This window comes from Catharus ustulatus, chromosome 1 (genome assembly GCF_009819885.2).
Source record: "Catharus ustulatus isolate bCatUst1 chromosome 1, bCatUst1.pri.v2, whole genome shotgun sequence".
Lineage (NCBI taxonomy): Eukaryota > Metazoa > Chordata > Aves > Passeriformes > Turdidae > Catharus > Catharus ustulatus.
Genome location: NC_046221.1, coordinates 20,565,038 through 20,591,998, shown reverse-complemented (window position 1 = coordinate 20,591,998; position 26,961 = coordinate 20,565,038). Strand labels below are relative to the sequence as shown.

Genomic DNA, 26,961 nt, shown 5'->3' with positions numbered 1-26,961 from the left:
ATCACACAAGAATCTGTACAAGTAATTGTGCTTTGCATTTTTGAGAACATTTGTTTACATTTTGCATTTCCCTCAAGCTGGCATTGTCAGTTGAATCCTTTTATAGTCAGCATCAGTTGTCAGTTCTCAGTCTTGCTAAAACAAGGCTGTTCCCTTTGATCTCACCACCTTGTAGGAGACATTACAGACATTTTAGAACCCAGGATTTTGTATTAATCTAGCTTTAAAGAGAATTATGATGTTTCTATTACTACAGGTTTACTGCTTTGCAGAATTTCTTGAGGCAGCTGAGATGATAGTCCTTCCTAACAACACGGGGTTTTGGAAGGTGGGAGAATGATATGACTGGGGTACCAGTCTCTGTAGAAACCTGTCAGTTGTGACAGTTTTCACTAACTTCCAGAGCAGTAATATTGTCATGGAGTGGTGATGTAAATGTCAACTTCGTAACAGCGTCCCTCTGGAAAATGTGAGTGGGTGGATGACATTTTTTTCACCACAGGCTGAGCTATCCCAGCTTTTTCAGTTGGTGCAAATGTGACACAGGATAAGTGGGGATGAAAGAGGCTGTTTTCTACAGGCAGTGTTTTGCAAAGAAAAAATATCTTTTTTTCTATGAATGTGCTTGAAAATATTTTTATTTCTACTGTGTTCTCATATTTTCAAAAAGTAGTAATATTTTAATGAAAAAAACAAAATTCAGGTTTGTTGTAGAATTGATCAAATAATTTAGTAACACAGAACAGTTATGAGTGCTTGCATTTATTATCCATTATAATGAATACATTCTTTAGTAGATTTTATACATCTTGTACTTTTAAATTAGACTGTTTACATAAATTGATAACTACTAAAATATGTGAAATAAATTCAATAATGAAAGGCTTAGGACTTGCAAGTAGAAGAAGAACGTGTACTAATTCCTATCCACCTCCATTGTTACCTTAAGGGCAGCTCTCTCCATAGCAACTGAAAACTTTTCAAGGCAGCAATAATCCTCTCCAGCTTCCAGAGCACCATCAAGGAATTTTAAAAACATTGGACTTCCAGCAGCTAAATACTTCTGAGGATTCAGAAGGCCACAAAGCTAGATACACAAGCATTCTTTTTCCCCTCAGAAGGTAAGAAAATAACATTTAGAAATAAATGCTCATAATATCCTCATAACAATGATACATATTCCTAATTGCTAACAGTAGAATATATCTAAACACCAAAGGATTTCATAATATCTAAAAACATACTAACTTTCATCTGACTAAATGCCCATTTGAATTCAGCAGTTCTTTTTCAATTTTAAATACTTTGTTAGCATAGTTTCCTTTAAAATAAGATACGTGTATCATGTTGCAGATCAAAGCAGATGAATGTATATGAGGCTGTTTAACACATGTGCATTACTATCTGAATATGTGTGTTGCTGCCAGCATCTGCCCATCAATAAAATCAAAACTTCTGTGGAAAACAGAAGTGAAACTCTTTTATATTTCTTATGCTTCGTTATTAAGATATATTACTGTTAAAGAAGGAAAGATTTATTAGGAAGGATTGTGACAAGAGAGACTTATAGTACAAAATGTCTTTTGCACCTAGAGTTAACAAATTAAGCTTGTTTGTCTTGTTTATTCACTGAGTTCTTTGAGTGAAATTATAACCTCAGTTTTGTTATTCTTCCGTCTGAGTAATGATCACTAATTTTTAAATACATCCTTCTTTTTTGTGCTGTATAGCTGGAGTTTAGTAATGTTGGTAAAGTGTTTGACAATATAACTTGCTTTATATTATTGCTATGTAATGTAATTACTGCACATTCATATTAGTATCAGACTAGCAATATTTATTTACAGCTAGTTTTGTTACTAAAAACCTGTTTTCATGATGAAATGAAAGTGAAAATCATTATATTTTCCTATTCTTACCGAAAAGAATTATTAGTGTATGCAGTAGCATAACAATGAAATGAAAGCCATAGACTTTATTCTTAAGAAGAGGGAAGGGCACTTTGAGACAACCACTTGTTGGTAATTCTAAAGAAGTTTTGAGGCCATGGTTGTCTTAGTTTCATGCTGTTCTTTGCTGTAAAGCCCTTACAGGCTCCCTGTTGTTCAAAAACAGCTTGTCACTGCAAATCAGCTTAGCCGACCAATTAATAAATCCTTTCGAACATATTGCATTTGCACTAATTAAAGGGTTGGTTTTTTTCCCCTTTACCATTCAGATTCTTCAAGTTTCCAGTTTAAGCTGTGAAGTGCAAACAGCAATCCAACATTCAGTGCAGATCAGACACTGCAGGAAGAGGAGATGTGTTTTCTGACCAAGCATCCAGCTCTTGGGGTGGTATGTTCTGCTTTCATATTCAGCGTGCTCATTGCTGAAGGACAGCCTGGGGAAGAGCATGGGCAGGATGGCAGCAATCCTCCCAGCAGAGGCTCTCTGGTGGAAGTTTTACGCATTCTCTCAGCTGAAAACACTGAGCTCCACATGAACCACTCACGAGAACTGATCAAAGTGTTACTGGAGAGAGCAGAGTGCCCACAGCGGATTTATGGCATGCAAGAGGATTGTAATCTGGTTAGTGCTTCAATTAATGAGGGATATCTTTACAGGATCATCAGTGAGTTCTAACATTTGTTAGAGTGATACTGTCCTGAACACAATACCTAAACATGTAAAAAACTTACTGTTGCAGAGAAAAAATTGTCCCTGTTTTGTTTCATTTTGTATTATTTTTATTTATTGTTTGAGCTCATGAAGAGATATTCCTAACACGACAGACATTCCTTTTAAAGTTCCCAAGTGCTTGTTTTCCAGCAAAATTTTTTATACTGAAAACTGGTCTAACAACAAAAGCATGAGCTTAAATTTGGGGCACAGGATTTCCACTGTGGAAAGGCATAGGTAAATACTGGAGACCAATTCTGCTGCTTTTTTTGTTGCTGTTCTGGATTTTACTTCATAAAAATAAAACCCAGACAGGATTGTCTCAGATTTATGTGCCACTTCACTGAAATATTCAAGATTAAGGGGAGGGTTTTGTAAGCAGTTCAGGTCAAGGAAAAGGAAAGGCAGAACAATGAATCTACAAATACAAACTGAAACTGGAAGTAGTCCAGGGTACAGTTGCACAGAAGGATTGGTTGTCTACTCAAGAATATTTTCAGAACCCAGTCCTGGTTCAATGATGAAAGGACAGGGACAGTGTTACTGAGCAACTTAGCTGAAAGGGACGACAAAGGACTTGGTCAGCCTTGGCTTTCATTACTTTGGCTCTGGCTCTGCTCAGTGACCTACATAAAGCACTTTGTACCACACTTAGGAAGATGGTCTGAAAGGTGAATTTTTTTGCAAGGAGCTGTTTTCAGCAATCTACCAAGACAATGAAGTAGGAATCTTTTTATCTTGTGTGGTAGGCAGCTGCTCACTTAATTGATCCTGTCTAAATATGCTCCCATTTTTCATATGAGTCCAAATGTGAAATTTCATGCATAAATATTGTAGTTTCCTGACATTACCTAAATGGATAATTTTGTGAAGGAGATTATTCACTCATGGACAACAAATATGCATCAGATACGGGCCCAGACTGAAAAGTGACTATGCATTAAGCATGAGTATATAGTCCTCCTAAAATTCACAAATTCACAAAACAGGGGACTAGTTTTTGTTTGCCCTTTTTGTTTTTCTTCTTGAGTGGAATGTTTCTTTCTTGTATTTGTGATGTATTTCTTGAGAGCTTTCCACTGTGTCCCTGGATGGATGAAATCTGAGGGAAACTTAGCTGGGGCTTACTTTAATCAGTACCGCTGCTCTGTTCAGGCTTCATCTTGGAAATTTTCTGTAGGAAGACTTTGAGGACTTTCACCATTTCCAGTATTCCTCAGTGTCATCTGAGTCAGAAACACTGCACACTTCCTACACTCTCAGAGTTTCTGTGCCACAGGAATGTGGTTTTCTATAGGAAATCCTTGAGAGAGAAGTAGCATTTTAAGTCACATGGAGCTCACGTGGTACTGTAATGAAATCTTCCATGATGATTTAACAAGATTTGGTAAATCAAGACAGCAAAAACTGTGCAAGAAGCGCTGTCCTTCAAGTTCATCAAAGTTTGAAACAGAATTCCCCATCTAACTTGGCATTTTCTTCCCCATACTTGCTGGGAATCACTGATTGATTTCAGATTCAATTTCCCTTCTAAATCCAGGATTCTGTTTATACCACATTACTTTGTTTTCAGACTTTTTTTGGTTTTGTTTTTATGATATCTCTAATAGGCATTTAAAAGCAGTGAAGTTTGACACTTTCCTTGGACCCTCTTCTGGTTTGTTGTGTAGTGGCCCTAAGATTCTTTGGGCAGGGGCAGGCAGCTATTGAATGGTATCTGACATTTTTTTATTTCTTAAGCACACAGAAGTCATGTATTTCTTGCATTGGAAAGAATTTTTTTTTTGGAACCTCTGGCCACTTAAAAAAAGAAACTCAGACTTTAGTGCCCAAGTTCTGGGAGCCTTTTTTGTAAGAAATAAGCATTTCTAAATCAAGGATGGATGGTTATTCCAGTAAAAATATTAGTTTCCTCCTTTCAAGAGGAAACAATGGACTCACTGATTGCAATTTAATCTCAGTGGATTTTAAAATCTTACCGATATCTTTGAAAATCTTCCACTTCATGCCATATGTTTATTATATTACTACTGAGTGTTCATAAAGGCTGGTTGACTGTCTTGAGGTCTTTGGGACAGAAAACAGAATAGACACCTCCCGATCCAAAGAGTAATTCTCAGAGACTGCATTGGGAAAAGACCTTGATAAACAATGCAAGCAGGACAGGACACAGTGAATCATACAGTAGTCCAGCATATTTATGCGTAAAAATAGTTTATTTGGCTATTAATATCTACAATTTTCTTTCTTTTTTCTTTTTTTCTCTTAAGATTCATTATTTTGAGAATTTTTGTTAGAATTCTTCACATTAAAATGTAGCAGCTCTCTCAGTTCCTCCAAGGAACTTTGGCTTCTGAACATGACAATATTTGTTTCATTAACCCAGCTTCAGTGTTGGAAAATGAACTAATGTACAAGGTGAGCCCCACCAAACAACTCATCATGCTTGTAGCAGCAAAAAATTTATTCTGACAAACTGGATTCTGTCTGGATCCATTAATTTATTAGAATGCAGTGTTGATCCTCCCATGGTCTCTCATGTGTTGTAGTGTCTTCTCTGAAATGTACAGTTTAACTGCTCTACTATTGTGGAGATTAGCTGACACGTGTATAACATGCTTGGAAAGGAGTCTGCTAGAAAAAATAGATACAGAATGAATAACATTAATTACAAGATCTCTTCTTTAGACTTCAGTGTCTTATTTCTTATAGCCTGAGATAGACCTCTATTAGTCTTTTCGCTGATTTACAGACTAACTTTTGTATGAGTGGCAAAAGTTTCTGAAAGTGTCTTTATATTAAGAAGAAGTTGAGAGATAAATGATATATATATAGACAGATAGATAGATAGACAGACAGATATGTATGTGTATGTGTGTGTATCTAGAGATACACACTAAAAAATCTCTACTCAGATGTAAAGCCTGCACAGGGTTAACATGTAATTTCAGTCCCTCTTGAAATACATTTGAAGGACTAAATGGGGTTGAGACCTCGTGCTGCTGCTCTGCACTGGATCTCATTGTTGCAGTTAACAGAATTCATTGAGAAACATAAAAATAGCTGCTTGATTATAGGCTCAATTATGTCTCTCAGCAGTGCATTGAATGTGGTATAACTTCTGTTTGCATAGCCTCAATTAACTACAGTTCAGCAATTGTTTTTATATTATAATGTAAACATAGATAGAATGCACAGATGAAAATATAAATAGCCCTAACCCTTATCTAATATATTTGTAACCAGAAGTATAATCAGCTGAAGCCAGTGCGAGGTTTTTGCTCGCTACAAAGATTGGTCATTATTATTGCTAATTGTCCCTACAAATCTCAAACCACTAAATCATAGAATTACAGAAAAAAATCATAGAATAGTTTGAGTTTGAAGGGATCTTAAAGATCCTGTAGTTGCACTCTCCCTACCATAAGCAAAGTCACCTCTCTATAGAACAGGTTGCTCAAAGTGTCATCTCTAGGATGACTAAATTTTCTTAAAATCAAAAGAGGTTCTGGAAAAGAAAACTCCATGGTGTGATCGTGCAGCCATAGAACTGCAATGAATTACCTGCACCCTCCTCCTGCCGTTCCATCAGCCTGCATCTGTGTAGTTTTAGGTTCAATCCCTTAAATACAGAAGTTGTATTCTCCTGTTGTCCTTCCTATCTGTATTTGCAGATGCCTGACAGGGTGTCACTTGAGTTGAATTCCATTTATTTTTATTTCTTCACAGTGCCTTGAACCAGATGCTTTGTTAATAATAGCTGGAGGAGATTCAGAAGACCATCTCAGTGAAGAAGTATTTGAGAGAATTTCTCTTATTCTTCTCTACTACATTCTTCATCGTAGAGATATGTGTTCTTCAGAATTCAACTTGGTTGACAAGGATTATAAATTTTACCTAAAGAGTATGCTTAGTTTAAGACATGATGAAGACTGTTATTATTTTTCACGGAATGAAACTGAAGATATTTTAGCTGCAGTAAGGCAACATTTTAAAACTTCTGAAAACCAGGTAAAGAAAACATATGTAAAAATAACTTCATCATTATTACAGGTATAATGCCTTTATCCTAGTACAGAGATTATGCCAGTAATCACAGTCCTCCAGAAGACTGGTAAATGAAAGTGTCTGAGCATGGGTTGAACACTGGTATTGAGTTGTATGTGCTGTTTAATGCTTTTCTTTGAGTTGTTTCTGGCATGTGCCACTTGCACAAGGTCTGCTGTGAAGTGGCTGGGGAGGTGCTGCACTACCTATTCCTAATAGGTAGTTTAAATGCTGTTGCTCTGCTTAGGGCAGATGGAAAAGAGCACAGCTGCGTAGATGCAAAATCTTGCACTTGGCTCCAAGGACAGAAAATACTTTCTCATCTCTGATATTTGTTATCATAGATACACTACCAGTGATCTATGAGGTCTATCTGAAATAGATCTATCTATAAGGATTTATTTGACATCCTTAACTCAAATAGAATCTATAAAATAATAGAATAATATTTTAGAGTTCAAAGAAGTATTTCAATGGTATAAAGCACAGCTGATCCATTACTGGCTGGTATAGGAGAAATAGTGAATTATTTTGCTGTGATGAAATCCTTGCCATGTTCTACACTTCCATGTCTATCCAAGGCTGAATGGAATGAGGAATCTGTCTGAAGACATGATGGGCTCCTTCAGCTGGAACTCATACATTTGTGACTAATTATCTACCAGCGTGGATATGCCTTGTAGAAAGATTGTTAAAGATAAGCTTAAATTTAAAGTTTAAAAAAACCAAACCCATATTGAGTATTTTCAGCTAAGATCATAGTTTCTAAGTCAGGAAACATGCTGTGAGTTTTCTCACTGCTGTTTAGAATTCCTTATCTCAAATAGGATTTATAAAATAATAGAATAATCTAGAGCTCAAAGTCAAAGAAAAACTTTTCCTTGTAATGGGCAATGAAGCAGGTTTTTGCCAAATTAGATAATTCCTAAAGTAGAGGTTGACCTCCTGTTTCTATTCTCTTAGATCTGTTCAATGTATTGAGTTAAATTTGGTTTATACAAAGCTCAAATTTGGCCTTTTCCTTAGATTTTCATTAACAGCATACTGTAGTAGGGTTTTCTGCCCAAACAGAAGATGAGTAGGAGACCTGGCTGTGTCCAGAATGTTGAGGGCCTCCAGTTCCTCTCTCTGTCTTCTTTATGTGGTCGTTTCTCACCATAAATTATTCATTGACCAGTTCTTTTGGTTCTGAGTCTTGGTGAACGTGCCGATTTCCAAGGACTCCAATGGTATCTGAGCAACTGTAAAGAGGCATTGGAGGGTATTTGGAATGTCAAGATAGAATAACAACCCATAAAATGCTTTACTGAGGGTTCTGTTTGTTTATGCTGGCAGTATAATCAGTTGTCAAGCCTGTCCAGTAACTGAGACTTCCCCACTCACAGACTTGAGGGAAAAGAGGTTTCTTTTATGAAAGGTACACAAAACATAATAGCATAATACTTGGAATCACAACACTTGAGTTGTGGAAAAGGGCCAATGATGCAGGGTAGTCATAGAAGAAAAGCATTTTTAGTGGCTCTTTATGTGTTTTGGTTTCACAGAAACCAAATATTCTCTTCTTTAGTCATAGCACCTAATACCTTGGTTAAAATAAGAGATTAAATTTTGGGTTACAAAAAATTTAATGTATAGTGAATGAGCAAGAAAATAAATGGAAGCCTCCTCTCTGAAGTGTTTATGGCCTGAATAAGGAGAGATGAGTGTGTATGAAATAAATTGCTGTTGTACTAGCTCATCTAGCGACTTTTTAATTTTGTTAATATGAGTTAAAAAAAGTTAAATTAAGTATTTTTTTGCCTTTGTTGTTTTCATTGTTGTTGTTTCATTGAAACCCAGCTATTTGCAGTGAAAATAAACAAGAAAGGGAAAAAAGGGAAGAAAATTCGAAAAGGGGGATAAATTTCTGGGCAACTGAGAGAGTTTGCAGACTTTCACACACATGGCTGCATACCTGACTACTGTTTTTATTTGGTCACTCAGGAGGAAAGTCACCCTTTATCAGCAAAATTATATCTTTCCATATTGTCCCCATATACAGTAACTACTTAATAAAAAAACTATTGATTCCATTGAATAGGTAAGGAACTAAAAACATTTAAAGAATTCTTTCTGAAGTTTGAGATGAAGACTTAAAGTCTGTATTATTTGAGCCAATTTCTCATGCCTTAACAAAAATTCCTCCCCTTTCTTCCACTTTCTGGAAGTATACATAGATGTAATTGAGGAGAACACTTGGAACAATAGAAACAGGAGGAAAATAACACTAAGCAAAAAATAACCTGCATGAAGGACTGTACTTTTTCCCCATTAGACATTGAGTAAATGTTCAAGATTTTTAATTCTATGCCTGTTCTGCTGAAAATGTCCTTTGATTAGCTGTCCTACTGGCAATTACAGCTTACATCTTAGCATTTTTTCTCCTCTGGCTGTCTGTGAAATTTTTCTCCCCAGTTTCTCCTCCTGTCCCTCTGATTATTTAAATGGAGATGAGCAGGACTGTCTTCATGCTGTTTTCTCCTGATTTCAGTGTGTTGATGTGAGCACTCTGGAGAAAAATGCTAATATAATGGACAGAGATGGTGCTGATGAAAACACTCTTCCACGCCTGGCTGCTTTAATCCTTACTCTGGCTGTCCAAGGAGTCTGTATGGGCAAAGCAAGTTTGCCTTCCCCAGAATTCTTTATAAAATATATTTTCAGTTCTCTAAATAGTACCACTGAGCTCCAAGTGACAGGTAAGCTGGAGTATGCAAAGTTCATTTTCTTCAGGAAAATTTATTGCTGGACTTATCAGAAGTGCTATTTAACCATAAATAAATAGAAGTATAGGAGAGCTCTAAGTAGTGCAAAAATAACAAAACAAAAAAACCTGTAAAAAACAAGACAAATGCAGCAGCAGCTATTAATTTCTGTAAAAGGTTGTGTCTGCTTAACAGTTTTAGAAGCTACACCATCAATTCAGGCGCCTGCTATGGATCTAGAAAGTTGTTATAGGACATCTACTTTTCCTTTTTTGTGGCAACTGTTAACAGCAACAGTTTATAAGCTTTTCGAAGCACTTTCTAAAAGTTACATTTAGTATGGGTTAAAGCAGATTAAAACAGCTAAAACCATTTTTAACATTTAGAGGTACATTGAATCACAGAAATAAATATTAAAACAGTAATAATCGTTAGTCCTGGGGTCCTCAATTGTGCTTACATAAACTGGTTTGGCAGCAAAGCCCTTCCTTTAAAATTGCCCAGCCAGATCTTGTAAAATAATTCTGACATGAATGGATGTAGCCATCTCAGCACCGTGCTACTAAATAGCTATGTATGGTGAAATCTGGGGCCCAGTGAAGATAACAGCGGGACTGTGTGGCTGGTGGAGTTAGGATGTCATTCAGATAAACAAAAAATATTCTTAACCAGTTTGTAACAGAGTAAGTCTATTTTAACTCTAAGCTCATTATACTGTCCCTTTACATTTATTTAAATTCTTAATAGTAACTTCAGGAAAGAGTAAAAATCTGGAAGCATAGAAAAAGAAGGTTAGATTTTACTCCATTTAGAAAACAAATACACCTGTAGCTCCATTCAGATCTATTTAAGTGGCCAAAAGAAAGTAGTGAAACACCTTATCAGAAACCTTGTTGTGAGATTTTCCATTAGGATTATACCATTTGCATTTTCTGGGCAACAAGATCAAAATAATAAAGGATTATCAGATGGGAAAATTCCCATTAATCTAGATTTCTTTAAAATTAATTTGTGAACCACTTTTTAATGGATAAATTAAGGTTTACAGGAATTATTGTTGTGGCTTCATTTGAAAGTGCACGGGTGAAGGAAAGCGATAAGAAGGGGAGGAGAGGAGAGGAGAGGAGAGGAGAGGAGAGGAGAGGAGAGGAGAGGAGAGGAGAGGAGAGGAGAGGAGAGGAGAGGAGAGGAGAGGAGAGGAGAGGAGAGGAGAGGAGAGGAGAGGAGAGGAGAGGAGAGGAGAGGAGAGGAGAGGAGAGGAGAGGAGAGGAGAGGACCTACCCCCTCAAATAGCTGGGCATTCCATCAGCAGAAGCACCCATTGCACCCAAACTGTGTCATGAGGTACATCTGTGCATAATTCCAGATTTCGATTAGGGATCCTGGCTCTCTCCTTCCTGTGTCAGTACTGTGAGCAGGCATGCTTCCCAGTTAACCAAAGGAGAGAAAAAATTCCCTGTCCTGTGCTGCACTTCTGAAGTGCAAGGGCAGCACAGCATCCAGAAGATTGATTTCAGGGCACCCTAGAGAGGATCTGTTTCCTGGTCCAAATACCTGGCTGTGGCAGCTTAGTGTGGTGCTCCATTTACACAGGAACATTTTAACAAGTGAAGTTATTCAGCAACTACTAGATAGTTTTGTCAGAGATGCTGATAAAATGAAAGAACTGCCTTTCCGTCACATCTGTTTTTTTCTGAGACAGTCATAGGCAAAACATCTGAGTGTCATATAAAGAAAAAAATGTAAAGAAGGAAAGGCTGAGGATCTGGGTGTTTGGAACTTCCAGAGTTGTTAACGAGAAATTGTCTCCAGTATCAAATTGGGAAAAAAGTATAAAAATGAGGAATTTTAATCAATGTTATAACAAACAAAAAGAAAAAAAATTACTGTCTTTTAAGTATTCTGTCTTTTAAGTGTGCATTTTCCAATGGTAACATATCTGTTCTCTAATGAATTACTAGAACTAGAACAACTACTAAATGTGCTTACAGCCAAAAAGACCTGCACTGTAAATGGACAATTTCACAGTCATAAAAGAAGACGTTACAATATGGCAATCAGAGATACTGGAAGAAGAAATTCTCCAGTCAAAGGAAATCAGACAAAGGGAGACTATCTGAAAGGCTATTTTGAAGATCGTGAAAGGAACACAGATTGGGACCAGGTTAGATAATTTTTATGTTCTTATAGTGTGGGTGGCAGAATTTCACTGACAGACATTTAAATTGGTTTGCAAGCCATGCAATATGTCTGAGGTAAAATGTATTAATTTCAAAAAGGCATGCAGATATGGATATTTATTGGGGAAAGATTTTGTGGATGCTGAATGGGCAATTAAAGTCACTGGGAGGGGCTAACAGTGGTTAGTGTTACATGGAATCTGGTGTTTCTTCAACATACGGAGGACTGGAGTAACATGGCCTTGATGTTTTCATATAGTTGTTAGAGATTTCTTGTGGTTTCCAGGACCCCTTAAGTGACCTGGTAGAAAGAAGGATTGTTTTTCACCAAGGAAAACAAAGTAAATTAAAATTTCTATGTAAGTTGCTTTTAAAATGCTTTTGTAAATTGGAGATTGGGCATTTCAAAACTCTTTTCATAGCCATCTATGGAATCCAGATGCCTTCTTTAAAAAGTTTAAAGTAAAACAGAGCCTTAGATACTCCTCAGTATCCTCTGTGAGGACTTTGAAGGACACTGGCTTATTGCAGGTGATTTTATCCTTATCTGAAGAATTTGAAAATAAATAAATTTTGTTTATGGCAACAATCAAGATGGTAACTGACTTCATCCTTTAGACTGAGTATCATTCCTTAGAACATAAAAGGATACTTTAAAGTATATAATTGGTATATATTTTGATGTACACATTTGAAATGCATGCTTCAAAGAACACTTTACTATTGTTTTCAATCCTTTGCCTTTTATATTAACTCAGTGGTAAGGTTTCTCCTTCATTTAGGAGAACTGAGTGATGTGCAATTGACTTTTTCTGTGTGGTCATTTTATGATGGGGAGCTGAGACAAATTTCTTCTGGCTAAATGCTATTCTGTTAGATATTTATCTGTGTAATTGTATTGCATTTGAAATGCATACTCTATCAATACGTTTATTTCTTTGCAGCTGACCACAAAAAAATGATCATGCTGACCAGTATGATGAGGCTTTTAATGGGGTTGCAAACCAATCTTAAATTAAGGTCATTTTAAATGTGTTTTATATGAATTTTAAATTATGAAGGACAGAAATAGAATCAGATTCTATCTGTAAAAGAAATAAAGCTGTTATCCAGCAATTGAAGTATTTTTAAAGCTCAGTTTTTGATTTATTGAACTACTGAGACTGACTGTAACTCAAAAGATATGTGTGCAGGGGCATTATCTGAGTCTTAGGAGTCAACTGAGGGCCAAATATTCTGTATGCATAATAAAAAATCACAAAGGAACATCTGGACAGAAGATAATTTCTCTTCTATATTAATTCCTAGTTTCGAAGGGGTTTTTTTTCCATTCCTGTTCTTTTTAGCTATGTCTATTTTCCTTGACATATTCCATTAGAACACTTCATGTTTCACTGCTGTGTTGCTAATTTTGCCTCCTGTTTTCTGCACCTGTGATACCCATTGTGCTTCAATAGTAGCAGATTCTACTGCATACAAGATAGTGACTAATCTATGGCTGTGTTTGCTAACTGCATTAAGATCTGTAATATAATTTTTATATATTAATAATTATTTGAAACATTACCACAGAAAAAGGGTCACTGCTTTTTTTTAAACATCATCATTTTCTCTACAATAAAAATGCATATAAAAAAAGTAAGTGGCAGATGATCTAACAAGATAAATAATCTTAAATGCTGTTAAACCATGTCACAATGTCTATGTATTCATTTATTCTTTGTCATTAAACAAGCATGGATTTTGGAAACCCAAATCATCCATCCATCCATCCATCCATCCACCTATCTATCCATTTTTCACATGAAAATATGCAAAATCAATGTGCTTATTTCTTTGATATCATCCTCCAAGAGTACATACATAGTTGCTTTCCTAATGGAGACAGTTCTCTGACTACTTATGTTAAAAAGCTTACAAGGCTGGGGCTTGCAACTAGAAAAGATGCAGGTCCTAATGCCCCATGTTTTATAAGAACATTTTACTAAATACACATTAACAGCTATTTTTTTTGTGTGTGTGTGCAGTTTATTTTTACAGATGACATTTTGCTTTTCATTGAAAATTCCTGGCAATAACGTCACATTAAAATTTAGGTTCATAGTAATCCTGGACCTCATCTTGTCTATTGTATTTTTCACAAAAGAGACAACTTCAGAGTCAGATCAGGTTTCATAGAGCCATGTCCAACTGAATTCTGAATGTATCCAAACCCCAAGTTTATACAGTCTTTTTTAGGAAACCTGGGCCAATGCTTTAGTGCCTTCATCTTGATGGACTTCTTTATCAAATTGGAATTTTTGTTACTGCAACTAATACCTTTCACTGTTCATTCTTTTGCTGTAAATCTGAGAAGATTCTGGTTATCTCTTCCCTCTAAACCACCTTACATAGTTGAAGACTTAAGATATCTACCAACCCTTCTCTTCCCAAACTGGACAAACCCAGGTCCCTCAGCCTCTCCTGGCACATTGTGTGCTGCAGTTCCTAGCCCTCTTGGTGGCCCTCCACTGGACTTCCCCCAATTGCCCAGCATCTTGCACTGCTGGTTATCAAGCTGGACAGGCCAGATGTGGACTCACATGTCCTGAGTGGTGGGCAATATTCTTTCTCCAGTGCCTGCTGGCTTGCTCTTGCTAATGCAGCCAGTGTGCAGTTGGTGGTCATTGCCACCAGGGCACACTGGTAGCTCGTGTTCAAGTTTCCTGTTAGGACCCACCCTAAGGGTTTTTTCTGCAAATCTGCCTTCCTCTGGCCAGTTTTCCCTAGCTTTTATTGATGCATGGGGTTGTTCTGTCTGTAGCACAACCAGTTTGTCTTGGCTGATCTTCATTAAGGTCTGGTCAGCCCATTTCTCTGTCTTGTCAAGGTCCCTCTAAATAGAAGTCACACCCACCACCATATGGTCCCAGATGAATTTCACCTGTGAATGCCATCTGGTGCACTCTGTTCCATCACTCAGGTTGTTGATGAAGGTGCTAAATAATATCATCCCTGCTCCGACTGGTCATCAATACTGCTCATAACCAGCCAAAATCCCAGGCTTCTCACTTGATACCAGATGTCAGTGTTCCCTAGTTCTAGAGTCAAAACCACTTAGAACAGGCAAGATGAAGGTCTTTTCCAATATGGTAGCTCCTGAATTGTCTTCATGCTATCCTTTGGCATGAAGGCAGAAAAAAATAGGTCCAGGTGACAAGATCACCCGTTATGCTGGAGACTTGAAGGTGGTTTTCAGAAAAAATATATCAGTGCTCAATTATTTCAGTTTCTTTGTGAACCACAAGGTATATTTTACTTCATTAATGGATGAGCAAAGGCAGGAATGTGTTGGGTTTTAACTGGATAATTTAAAAGTAATTATACTTAACAACTTCAAAAGCAGCTTTGGCTTCAGTAATGACAGAAAGAATATTTAGGAATCCCTTGAGTCTCAGATGCAGACCAATTTAAATGAAAGAAAATTATTTGTTTTTAAATATTGAATCACAGCTCATCAGATGAGATTAAGAAATGAAGATTATTCCTTTAGGTAAGGTAACATATTTGATCTGGAGTTCTTCTGTTTAAAAATTTTTACAGAAATTTCCACTAGAAGTTTTCTTATGTTAACAGCTCACCTTTTTAGTAGAAATTTCATGCTGGAGAGGAAAACCCAATTCTTCATAAAAATTTTTGAAATGTAAATGGTCCCATGAAACATTGCTTCTTTTGACAGAGATGCTCCAAACAAGAACAAAAAGTAGCTGGAATTCTGAAATATCTCTAATAACACAATTATTAAGCTATCTTCAGACCAATTTTAGACTATGTAACATCTAGTTTGCTGACATTCCCTCATTTAATGAATTAGAAAAGCTAGTTTATTTCCATATCTTACTGAAGATTCAGTACAAGAACGAATCTCAATATTGCTTTGATGTAGGCAGTATCTTATATTAATAGCACTATTACCACAAACAATGTCATTTCACAAGAATATCCAAGAATTTAGTTTGTATTAGCATTAAAACATTTTTCTTAGCACATATAACAATAATAAAATGAGAGATATTATTTTTAAGATCTCTATAACATTAAATGGCTTCAATAGAAATTGAGCTACTTTATCCCAAAGATTCTGGTCTTTCTGAAATATATAGTAGTATCAAGTTTACTCAGAAAGAAAAAGGGAAGTAATTGAAGTAATTAAACTCATTTAAGTGAGAATAAGTATGGATAGATAGTAGGTTTCTTCCAGGACTGTCCTGTGTTCTTCTAAGGTTCTGTATTTAACCTCAAAATTTAATGTAGGTATATGCAATGTATTAACTATATATACTTTTCTACAAAGGTTTGCTTCTCTGCCAATGAACTTGTGAAGATATTTTTGAAAAACACTTCCTCAATTTCTAAGGACCACTTCAAGCAAATCAGTCCAGCTATCATCCAACAAATTTTAAGTTGTTCATGTCAACTTCCCGACTTCAAACAGACAAAGCTTCCACCAACAACTGTGGAAAGTGAGTTATGCTCTTATTAATAAATAATAATTAATAATTAGTAATTAATAAATAATAATAATAACAATTATTATTTATTATTATTTAAATTCAGGTAAAGAGGTGAAAGGACATCTGGAGACATTTCATTAATTAATAAACCAAAACATGGGATTTATGCTGTCTGTAATTTATGCATTCTATAATTTCATAGCATACATGTCAGAGAATAGTATTATATTGAGAAATGAAAGGATCCAATGGTCTAAATTTTATTGTATTTTGAATTCTATTTCAACATGTAAGATTTTAAGTTTTATTTTCTTCATTTGTTAGAGGACTGCTTAATATTGCCAGCAGGTAGGCAATAACAGGTCCTCACCTATGGATTGCTGGGCAGTAAGGGTTTATTCTGGGAAATTCGCACCAGGTTTATATTGCAATCATTGCATTGTTCTTACATATAGCTTCAAAGTTACATTACCTGGCATTTTATACCATGATGTGGCAAATGCTTGATATAGATAAGTTTTGCATGAATTCTACTGGTGTTTCAAATTGTGATATTTTATAGCAGCGAAGCTATAAAAAACAGTAACAGGGCAGCCAGACCTGTGTGACAGAGCTGGAACAAGAACTGATTAAGGGTATAATTAGGTTGTTTCCACTTGCAGTGCCTCTGCTTCCAGTGTGTTCTGCCCCATCTGTTCTGTGAATTCTACTTCTCCTGTAATCAATCCTTAGTCCATCTTATAAAGGAAAAGTATGAATCTGAGATGACATAAGGGCTTTCTAATGTGTTTTCTGGGTTTTCTTCTTACTTGAAGCCAATGATATGTGGGAATCAAGGTGTGCTTGTGTAATAACAGAGGCATTAATTTTGGTGGTGAATTTGGGAGTCTGGAATGACCAAAAAGGAGAAGGCATCTAACCATAATTGCCTGCATCTAGAGGAGAACTTTTTAGGCTACAAATCAATGTCTTCAATACCTTTATCCTAACATCTATGTGGCCAGGTTTAGATGACTAGGTCCCTTTGGAGCTAATAAGTTTTTCCCAACATCCTGCTCCCCAGTGATCCTTATGGAACAGCACATGAATTAAAAAGCATGAAAGGACACATGTGGATATCCCAGAAGTAAAAAGTGTGGGAGTGCACTCATGGATATGCCCAAGAATTGTTATAGTAGAAAGAGACATAGAGAATAGGAAGAATCATTATGGGTCTTCAATAGGCAGCAGTCCTTTCTTATCTTCTCACTGCTCATTACCTGAACACCTTGCAGTCTTTACTGCTTTGATCTTTTCTGTGCTACACAGATAAGACCATTTTTTAGATCGGGAATCAAGGGACAAACAAAGAAGAGAAAGGAACTTACCCAGGTCACATACAAAGTTAATAAAAAATTCAGTGTTAAGCGGGATTCTTCCAAGTCTAAAGCCATCAGCCCAATCAATGACATTTTAGTGATCTCATAAAGGTGAGAGATGAGAAAAATTGAGCTATTCAAGTGCAGAATGGAATTAATAAGAACCCTTTCTGCAGCCCTTTCCCTGTGCTTTTTGACAAAGGAAGGTTCCCATGACCACAGGGACACTTTTGCTGTCTTGATACAGATAAAGGACTCCATGTTTGACCTATGTGTGACCTAGTGACCTGAGCATAGGCTCATCAGTTTTATTCTGAGCTCTATTCTACTGACGGATTGTGTTGTTTTGGCTGAGTTTTGGCTGACATCCCATATATATCTACTATACTCTTGTATTTGGATGTACAGTCTGTGAAATTCACTGTCTGATTTTATGAGGTGCTGAGCACTTGCAGTGCTATTAAAGTTTGAGATGTTAAGTGACAGTTTTAAATATTTTGGCATTAATTCCTTTATGTATGTTTATTATCTGTGTTTTACCTCCCATTGTAAGACTTTCATAGAAATTAATCAAGATTCACGTTGTGCAAAAGGTTGGGAATGTGAGCAGCATGTAACTCTGAGGAATTACAAGACTAGCATTCAAATATATCCCAGTAACCTGGGAAAAATAGGCTGGTGGTCCTGGTGTATTAACTGAAGGGATGTGTTTCCACAGCAGATTTGTAAATATAATTTGGACCAAAATGTTTATGCTTAAAACCTAAATTAGATTGCTGCATTCATTTGAGGTTTTAGGCCTTGGTTTGTTTACAGCAAGTGATTTGGTTAAAAATGGGATGTTGACTGTAAAGAAGCACAGGTGTGGCATGTGAAAACATAGAATCTCAAGCATAAATGTGTTAAGAGAGGAAGCAAATGCAGAGCAGTGTTGACTGTGCTGCTCTGAGTGTCTCTAATTTACATAGCCACAGTCTGTTTAGCTTGTAAGGTCTGAAATTTGGAACTACCAGACTATTACATGTAAATCCTGAAAAAATGAATTTTTTCTAGGCTTCTAATTCTGTCACCTGTTCACACATGACTAGAAAAATCCATGTGGCTGTTGTGGCTTAACCCCAGACAAGCTAAATATGAAGCAGCCACTTGAATGCTCCCCCACTGCCTCCCCTCACAGGGGTTGGGAAAGAGAACTGGACAGAGGAAAAACCCATCAGCTGAGCTATGATCAGTTTAATATGGTATGGAATAACCCTCTGGCCAGTTTGGTCAGCTGTCCCAGATGTGTTCCCCTCTTCTCCAGGTTCTTGTGCAGCTCCTCACTTTCAGAGCATGAAACACTGAAAAGCCCTTGGCTCAGTGCAAACACTACTCAGCAACAACCAAAACATCAGTGGGTTATCAACATAATTCTCATCCTGCCTCCAAAACACTGCACTGTACCAGGTATTAGCAAAATTAACTCAATCCCAGCTGAAATCAGACAGTGTCACAATGAATCACTTCTCCTTGTGCTTGTATACAGAGGCATGAAAACATACACTCAAAAGCAATTACAGATACAAAGCAAATAAACACAAATACAATATTGGATGATTAAAGGTGCCCTTGTTTTGTTTCATTTGTTTTCCCCTACAGAATATGGTTACAGCACTGTTGCTGTTTTACTTATTACTATTGGATCTATGTTTGGTACAACTCTCATTTTATTTAACTCCTGTCAAGAAATCTATACACTCATTTTACAGCTGTTTGTCGGCTTGGCTGTTGGAACCCTTTCTGGAGATGCCTTGCTACATCTTATTCCTCAGGTAATTGTGCTTTTAAAATGTTGACACATATCTGTGTGTGCAAACATGCACATACACAGGGAAAAGTTTCATTTAAGCCTGGATAATGCTCATCAGTTTATAAATAAAGCTTTCTATGAAATCCCCCCAGCACTCCAATTACATTTGTACTCTGTAGCTCAGAGAGAGATTAAAAATAATAATAAGTGGATATCCATGACTGTTGTATTCAAAGAAAAAAAGGTTCTTATTAAAAAAAAAATTCAGAAACTCCACAAGCCCTGTGCAAGGCATGTTCTAGATGAATATTAATTTCTTTCATGAGACAGATTCTGTAACACATTTTAACAGAATTTTTTCTAAGATTGTATGAGACATCCACAGTCCCCTCCACAGATTGTTCCAGAGAACCAGATTCTATCAGCCTAATTAATCCTGATGCCTAGAGCTGTAATAAAATGGGTGGCATGATCTTTTCCTAAATTCATGATATAAATTTTAAGAACAGGACAACATATAAAACAGAACAAAATTTTCCATTGTATATTCATTTATTTTAAACAGTTTCCTCTGATACTACACAGCTATTACAAGTAGACTTGCAGTGGTCACAAAAAGAGCTTCACTTAAGATTCTGGTTAAAATTTTCCTTATGCTCAATGCATCATCTCTGGAAGCAAAACTGGAGAGTGGTTTAAGGAAAGCAACTCTCACTAAGTGTCAAATAAATTCATTTCCTTCAGCAACACCTTTTAAATGTAAAAGTATTTTCCTTCACCAGTTTTAAGTGATGTATTCAGCAGCCTTTAGACTGCTGCCTTTCAGAGCAAAGGAGGGCTGCTGTGCTGTGACACTAGAGAAAAGAAGGAAGCATATCCACCAACAGGAATGCATTTTTGCATTAATTATGCATTACTTAATTTATGCATTATTTTCACAGAATCACAGAGTTACAGAATTACAGAATAGTTAGAGTTGATAGGGATGTCTGGAGATCATCTAGTCCAACCCAACCCACTGCCAAGGCAGGATAACCTAGATCTGGTTACGAAGGAATACATCGAGGTGTTTTTTAATGTCTTCAGAGGGGGAAAATCCACAACTTCCCTGTGTATCCCATGCCAGTGCTCTGCCATCCTCAGTGTAAAGAAATTCTACTTCATGTTGAGTTGGAACTTGCTGTGTTTTAGTTTATGGCCGTTGCTCTTCGTCCTGTTGCTGGGCACCACTGAAAAGAGTCTGGCACCACTGTCTTGGCACCCACTTTTGAGATATTTGTATGCATTAATGAGATCCCCTCTCAGACTTCTCTTCTCTAGACTGAACAGGCACAGTTCCAGCAGACTCTCCTCATAAGAGAGATGCTCCAATCCCCTAAACATCTTTGTGGCCTCTGCTGGACCTTCTCCAGTAGCTCCTTATCTATTTTCAATATGAATTTTGCAGATTAAGATGATGCAAGTAATTTTATAGAATTTTAACATCAATATATTGCAAACAAAATATATCTCATATATATATAAAGGGTGATTTCATAAAAATGTCCCTAAAAATAATGTTACTTTCACCACTGAGAGATGAAGAGGTGTAGCTGTGCTCCTAATGATTCATGTAATCCTCCATTATTCAGCTGAATATTTCAAAATACAATTTACCTTTGAAAGAACTGGGAAAATAAAATTCTGACCAAAAAAAATTAATTAACATGTTATGGCTTGCTCTAGCAAAAATTAAAACATTGCCATTTTAATTTTTTTAACTTTATCTCTTTTGTTTTAGACTCTTGGTTTGCATAAACATGAAGCACAAGACATAGAGCATTTCTATGAGGGAAAAGAATATATTTGGAAACTTTTGGGCATAATTGGAGGAATTCATGGATTTTTTCTGATAGAAAAGTGTTTCTTTCTTTTGGTAACACCTCGTGACCAGGTAAAGCTTTGTACTATTCATCCTTTAAAAATCTCTTGTCTTTTGAGATTTTGCAGTGAAGCATTGAGAATTGTTTTCCAATGTGTTTCTACTAGATTGACCTTCAGTTCCTATTTTTCTTTGCTCTGTCGATTGTGCTTGCTTCATGAGTGTGTTCCATATATTTATAATTCCAGAAAGAGAACAGTTAATTGAATGTATTCCATAAGCATGCATTCATGACTCACACTGGAGCAGGTGAAAAGTGTGTATCCATGTGAAATAGCAGTGACAGTTGTTTGCTGTAGGTTTGAAGAGGAGAAAAGTGCAATAGAAAGATAGATGCAAGAATAATATCTTAAATATTTTCAAGAATAATATCTTAATATTTCCAATTGTTTTTGATCCCTATCCCACTGATGTGCAAATCTATTATGTGTGTTGCAGACAGTAGGTCCCAATCTTATGTTAATAAGATCTCCTTGCTCGCTGCCATGCTTACAGTAACTCTATTACTTTGTTTCTGTATGGCTGGAGCCTGAAGATATAATTATGCACAAGGATATAATGTGGCACAAAATGTGATGGCTCATTAAGTTTCTCAGCATGAGAGACGATCCTAATGTCACCTGAGAAGGCTAAAACTTTGCTTGTTTTGTTCTGTTCTACAGAGTGTGTGAAGACTGATGTAGATACATAACAATGCCCACTACCTTTGAGTCAGCCATAATAATATAATGTGAGATTAATAGAATGAGAGTATTTTGATTAGGGTGATATTCTATTTGCTTTGTGAAAAGGAGTCCTTCTTGCTACTTGTTTGAGAGAAGGGTTTTATCATCATCCCACAGATTTTTAAACTTTTTCTACTGAGAACTAGATAAATCCTCCAAGTTAATTTTTATATCTATATCAGCTTCAAATTTGAATTTGATTTTTAAAATAAATTAAGTTTTACAAACCATTGTGATTGTCACTGATTTATCTGATACACTTTTCAGGGTTTTTAACATAACAAGTATTAGGAAATGTTGATACCAGCCAGTAATTTTTTTAAATAGATTTTGTTTGGAAGAAAAAAAAAATCTTAAAAATACTAAATTTTCATAAAAGATTGAGAAATGCTGCACCTGTATTCATTGGGTTTCAGAACTAATTGCAAAGCATCTTCGTTCAGCAGGGCCTTTCTTTAGTTAATGGGCACTGGGGACATTCCCATGATCTTCCAGTGGAGTCTGAATTAAATGAACATTCAGGCAGAGGCAAATCTACTTCAACCATACAGTTGGTAGGTTACCAATACAACATACTTCCCTAAATTTATATTCTTCTTTCTCTGTTCCTCAAAACAAATGAACAAAATTAATGTAATAAATCAGTATTATTTTTCAGTCTGTATTGATTTGTTGTTTATTACTTGACATGATTGTCAAGAATCTCTAGATTTTAGTTTATAATGAGCTTTCACAGAGTTATCAAGAACAGATATTTTACAATAACTTTTCTTAAGTGTGTATCAGATTGATATAACAATACACTTCCTGTATTGTTATACATTTTGTTGATAAAATTCTTGAAGATTTTCCTCCTCTCTTCTTTTTAAACGTTAATCCTGTATAAAGGCAGACTCTCCTTAGGAAAAACTTCAGAATTTCCTGCAATAAGAGTTAAGTGCATAATTAGTGAAAAACTTAAATCTTTGACTGTTCTTGAGCATTTTTCCTCAGATTTGAAGAGTAATGTAAACACTTGGATATCTGGGAATGGTGCTTACCTATAAGAAGTTACAACTTTAATACTTGTCTGTGGATAGAATCCAGACAGATAAATCTTTGCAAATTAAATTGAGTCATAAATTTTACCCTGTTTTCTCTTTCTTTCAACAAGTCTCTTCAATTTATATCCAGTATCTTGATGCACAGGTGAACTCCATTTTCCTAATGTAGTTGTGATTGGCAAGAGCCTCATGAATCACTGCTAATCTCTAAAACCCAGTTGGAAAACTGTTAATAAAAACCAGATCAAACAGAGGAGTGAAGCATGTTTACTACTTTGTGAGACACATCAAAGCTTGGTGTTTGTGATAATGAATGGACATGTTATTCTCCTCAGATGCAAGATCCCCCCAAAATTCTATATAGATCACATTATCTGTATAGAATTAGCCTGGCTTAGCTGGTTTGTACAAGAGCAGCCAATTTTTCAGAATCATGTGATTAATACTAAGACAAACACTGGCTGACTAAGAAAAACTTATAAATCCTTCAGATCAGTAATTAGTCTTGCAGTTTTGACTCACAGTTCAAAGAAGCGGCATGCGAATAAATATTGTGGGAAAAGTGGAACAATTTCTGGAATTCATATGACTGGCTACAATCATGGGAATTAGAGACATTTATTTTTCCTCTAAAATGTAGAATATGAGAAACAATTATTTTTCCTTCTCTCCTTATGCCTCTACAGCACATATTCTTCATCACAACCAAGCTAAGACCAACCAGTAAACATATCCTATTTTGTAACCAGTGCACATCTCTGGTACAGTTTTTTGAGGGGTGGCTGCTGTCCCTAACACAGAGCTCTTCTGCTTTTGTTGACCCCAGTGGCTGCCATAACAGGTTTTAACACAATTTTTTGGGGAGAAAAAACCCTCAGGAATTGAGATTCATTCTTTCTAGTTTCAAGCAAACAAGCTTTCTTGGCTTCTCTCTCCCTCACATGAATTTCTAATAATTTCTCCAATCAGAAAGCAAAGCCCCAAGGAGGTAGGGACAGTGAGAGATTACTCATGTTCTCCCCTATCTCCCAACAGTTGCAATATCTATTAATTAAACATTAGGGCTGGTGCATCATTTTATCTCTCTAGGATAAGGAAGAAGACACTGTCTCTTTCTTCACTTGAATTAAGGGTAAACTTCACCATGGAGAGTACTCAAGTGCTGCTGTGCCCAGTCAGTGTTGCCTGGTGCTGAGACGAAGCCCTTGCTAAAAGCCAAGACACAAGACACTGGAGGTTGCACGACCCTGAAGAAAAACCCCTACATTTTGGAAGGGAATGACACCTACTGATGATCACCTTTCTTAGTCTAGTGTTTTCACAGAGAAACTGTGAAGAACATGAGTGTCTAAAAGACTCTACCTCTTTTTCCCTGGAAATCCTATGGACGCATTCTTCAGGAATATAGAGTCATCCAGTTATGACAAAATCAAAACATGCCATTTTAATTATAATGTTCCTCCTAGTCTTGCATTTGGCTCACATTTTTGTGTATTCAAGCAGAAGTGTGGTATTTTGGGCTACAACAATGCCTATGAATGTATTTCTTCCTACCTGAACTAGACTTAACCCTGTCTGGGCAAGGCAGATTTCTTTTTTATGTGTTTCTGCAGTACCAATCACTCTGCCAGTGCCCAGTAAATTATTCTAATTATATCTGTGTAAATAACCATTGACTATCTTTAATTCAAATAGCTTGAACTTAATTGATATTTTTCTGTATTTATGGCAGCAGCTGGAAGAGACCCTTAACACTGATCCATTATCTTTGCTTTTAACTAGAGAAGCCCAGAAGATTCTGAACCTGCTGAAGTTCCTACAGAGAGCAAGGTGATCAGCAAAAAAAGTTAGTATCAATAAAAAGACTAGACAAGACAGGAGAATCCTTCAGACCTAAGATGGAATTGAGAGTGTGCAGCTGGCTTAGCTCTGTGTTTGCTGTGTGCTACATCACATCTGGTGGCGCCTGGCTACATAATTTAATCTCTGCTTAAAGGCCTTCTCCACTGCCAACCCTGTAATTGTCAAGCTCATTAATCTTACACTGTCCTTGCTTTAGCATTTGCTGTCTCACTGTTGCAATCTATTTTGCTGAAGCCATTGCTAAAAGGGAAATAGTCAAAAATTAATGCAAAACATATTTTTATAATTTTAAACTTAGCTCAGGCTTTTGTTTCTGAAGGTGGTGAAACATTTTTGTAGGCCTGCTACACTAATATAATTCTGCATCCTTCTTCTCTTCTGCAGTGAAACAACAGACTCTTTAAACCTGTAATGATGTATCATAGGTATGGAATTATAGCCTCATGATGGCTCTCAGTTTTAGTGTAATCTGTCTACTTCTGAGAACTTCAAATAACCCTGTCTTCTGCGGTTTTTTGCTGCTTAGTAAAAATAAGAAAATAGAGTATAAATAAAATTTTGCCTTTAACTGTACTTTGTGACCTTGGTTAATTCAGTAGAGTTGCAGTCATTCAGCTGAGGGAATAATATTTTAATTAAAATCAGTTTATTTACTATAATTAATTAACTCCCCTCTATTTGTGATCTCAGATCTCAGGTCAACAGTTTGATTTATTTAATTGTGTCATTATCTTCTTCTAGGTTCTAATGTTCTCTTCCGTTCTTGTGGACTTCATTTCTATTTCTGAAGCATTAGAAATCTGGATCTTTATTTCTTCATTTCCACTCCTCCAATAATACACAATCCAGTTCCAGTTTGAATGTGACTCTATAGTTCATCTCCAGATATTTCTGTTTGGTTCAATCATCATTACCCGCTAAGCCCTTCTAGTGATTTTTATTTAGTTTAATTTTTCCTCAGTCTTACCTCCATAAATGAAATCTTAGTAGGGAAGGGTGGGAGGTTATTTGGGGTTTTTTTTTGGGAATACCTTATTACAAAAGTTTGTTTCATTACAGTTATTTTAAATAGCTAAGTCCATAAACATACCTGGTTACCTTGATACTGAGTGAGATGTTTCTTCCCCAAAACTGAATGGAATCTGCAGGTCTAAGAGAGAAGCCTGACAACTCCAGAACTGCAACGTTTCACTGTAAATGCCTGTCAATAGGACTGCAAAAAGAGCCAACCACCATAGATAGTCAGGGAGTAATTTAGAAAGCAAGAAACTTTCTAAAGAAAAAGATGTCTGACTGGCCCTCTCTGCATTTATCCATACTCATTCTATCAATAGCAGAGAAGACCAAACAGTATCATTTTATATTTGTTATACTTTGTGATGCTTTACATTGACTAAAAATATTTTTTCTGTGTTAGTCATGGAAACATTGGAAAAGATCTATTTATGGATAAATGTTTGCTTTAAACTCTTACTCTAAACTTAAAAAGTGTAGTATATGGTTGAGGTCTTGTGCCCATTAGTTTAATAAAAATTATTGAATAAAATTTGCTATGAGCTCTGATCCCCTATTTAAGCACGGGGGGAAAAGAAAAAAAAATGTAAGTTTGTCGAAGAAGAAAAGGCATTGTAGAAATATTTAACGTAAAAAGTTAATAGTTAATAGTTTGTGTTGGAATACAATGCAGGGAGATAATTGTCAGTAACAAAGCTGCTTTAAAATAGGCTGAAAGTAAAGTAAGATAAACATTCAGATTTGTTTATACTTGCATCTTCTTAACTTTCTGTCAACTAATTTCACAAAGCTTATATCTGTAATTGCTCCACAATGCTAACCTGATCCCTGTGTTATACTAAAGCACACTGGAATGAGTTCCAGTAATCATGATATATCTTCCCCAGCAATCACATACTTGAACAAAACTGATTAACTAATAAGACCTCGAGGCAGACCATGATTTCATCCTTGCCAGTGCTTATTACAAATCACAAACTTAATGTAACATAGCAATCTATTATTTCTATGTAATTCATGCTCTGCACTATTGATTATAAACTGCCCATAGTGTTTAGAAAGAACTGTGCAAACTGGGAACATCCACGTCCGGCTCTGTAAGCTGGCAGCAAAATCTAACAAT

The 26,961-nt window shown here is 36.2% G+C and overlaps 1 protein-coding gene across 7 annotated transcripts in view; it reads left to right on the top strand.

Moving 5' to 3' along the window:
• Positions 1-957: 957 nt before the first annotated feature.
• SLC39A12 (solute carrier family 39 member 12) overlaps positions 958-26,961 on the top strand; it is a 34,956-nt gene continuing 8,952 nt past the window's right edge. For 2 of the 7 annotated variants that reach the window (XR_004417907.2, XM_033059374.2), the window contains exons 1-10: positions 958-1,121; positions 2,219-2,571; positions 6,391-6,672; positions 9,239-9,446; positions 11,414-11,616; positions 15,966-16,134; positions 19,122-19,294; positions 21,053-21,205; positions 22,362-22,472; positions 24,744-24,807. Coding sequence is in view for 5 of the 7 variants with exons in the window: in XM_033059374.2 (XP_032915265.1) it covers positions 2,302-2,571; positions 6,391-6,672; positions 9,239-9,446; positions 11,414-11,616; positions 15,966-16,134; positions 19,122-19,294; positions 21,053-21,205; positions 22,362-22,472; positions 24,744-24,807 (1,633 nt within the window). In the remaining 2 variants the exon portion in view is untranslated. Of the gene's footprint in view, positions 1,122-2,218; positions 2,572-6,390; positions 6,673-9,238; positions 9,447-11,413; positions 11,617-15,965; positions 16,135-19,121; positions 19,295-21,052; positions 21,206-22,361; positions 22,473-24,743; positions 24,808-26,961 lie in introns of those variants that run through there. The other 5 variants (XM_033059385.2, XM_033059407.2, XM_033059382.2 and 2 more) reach the window with 5 other exon arrangements.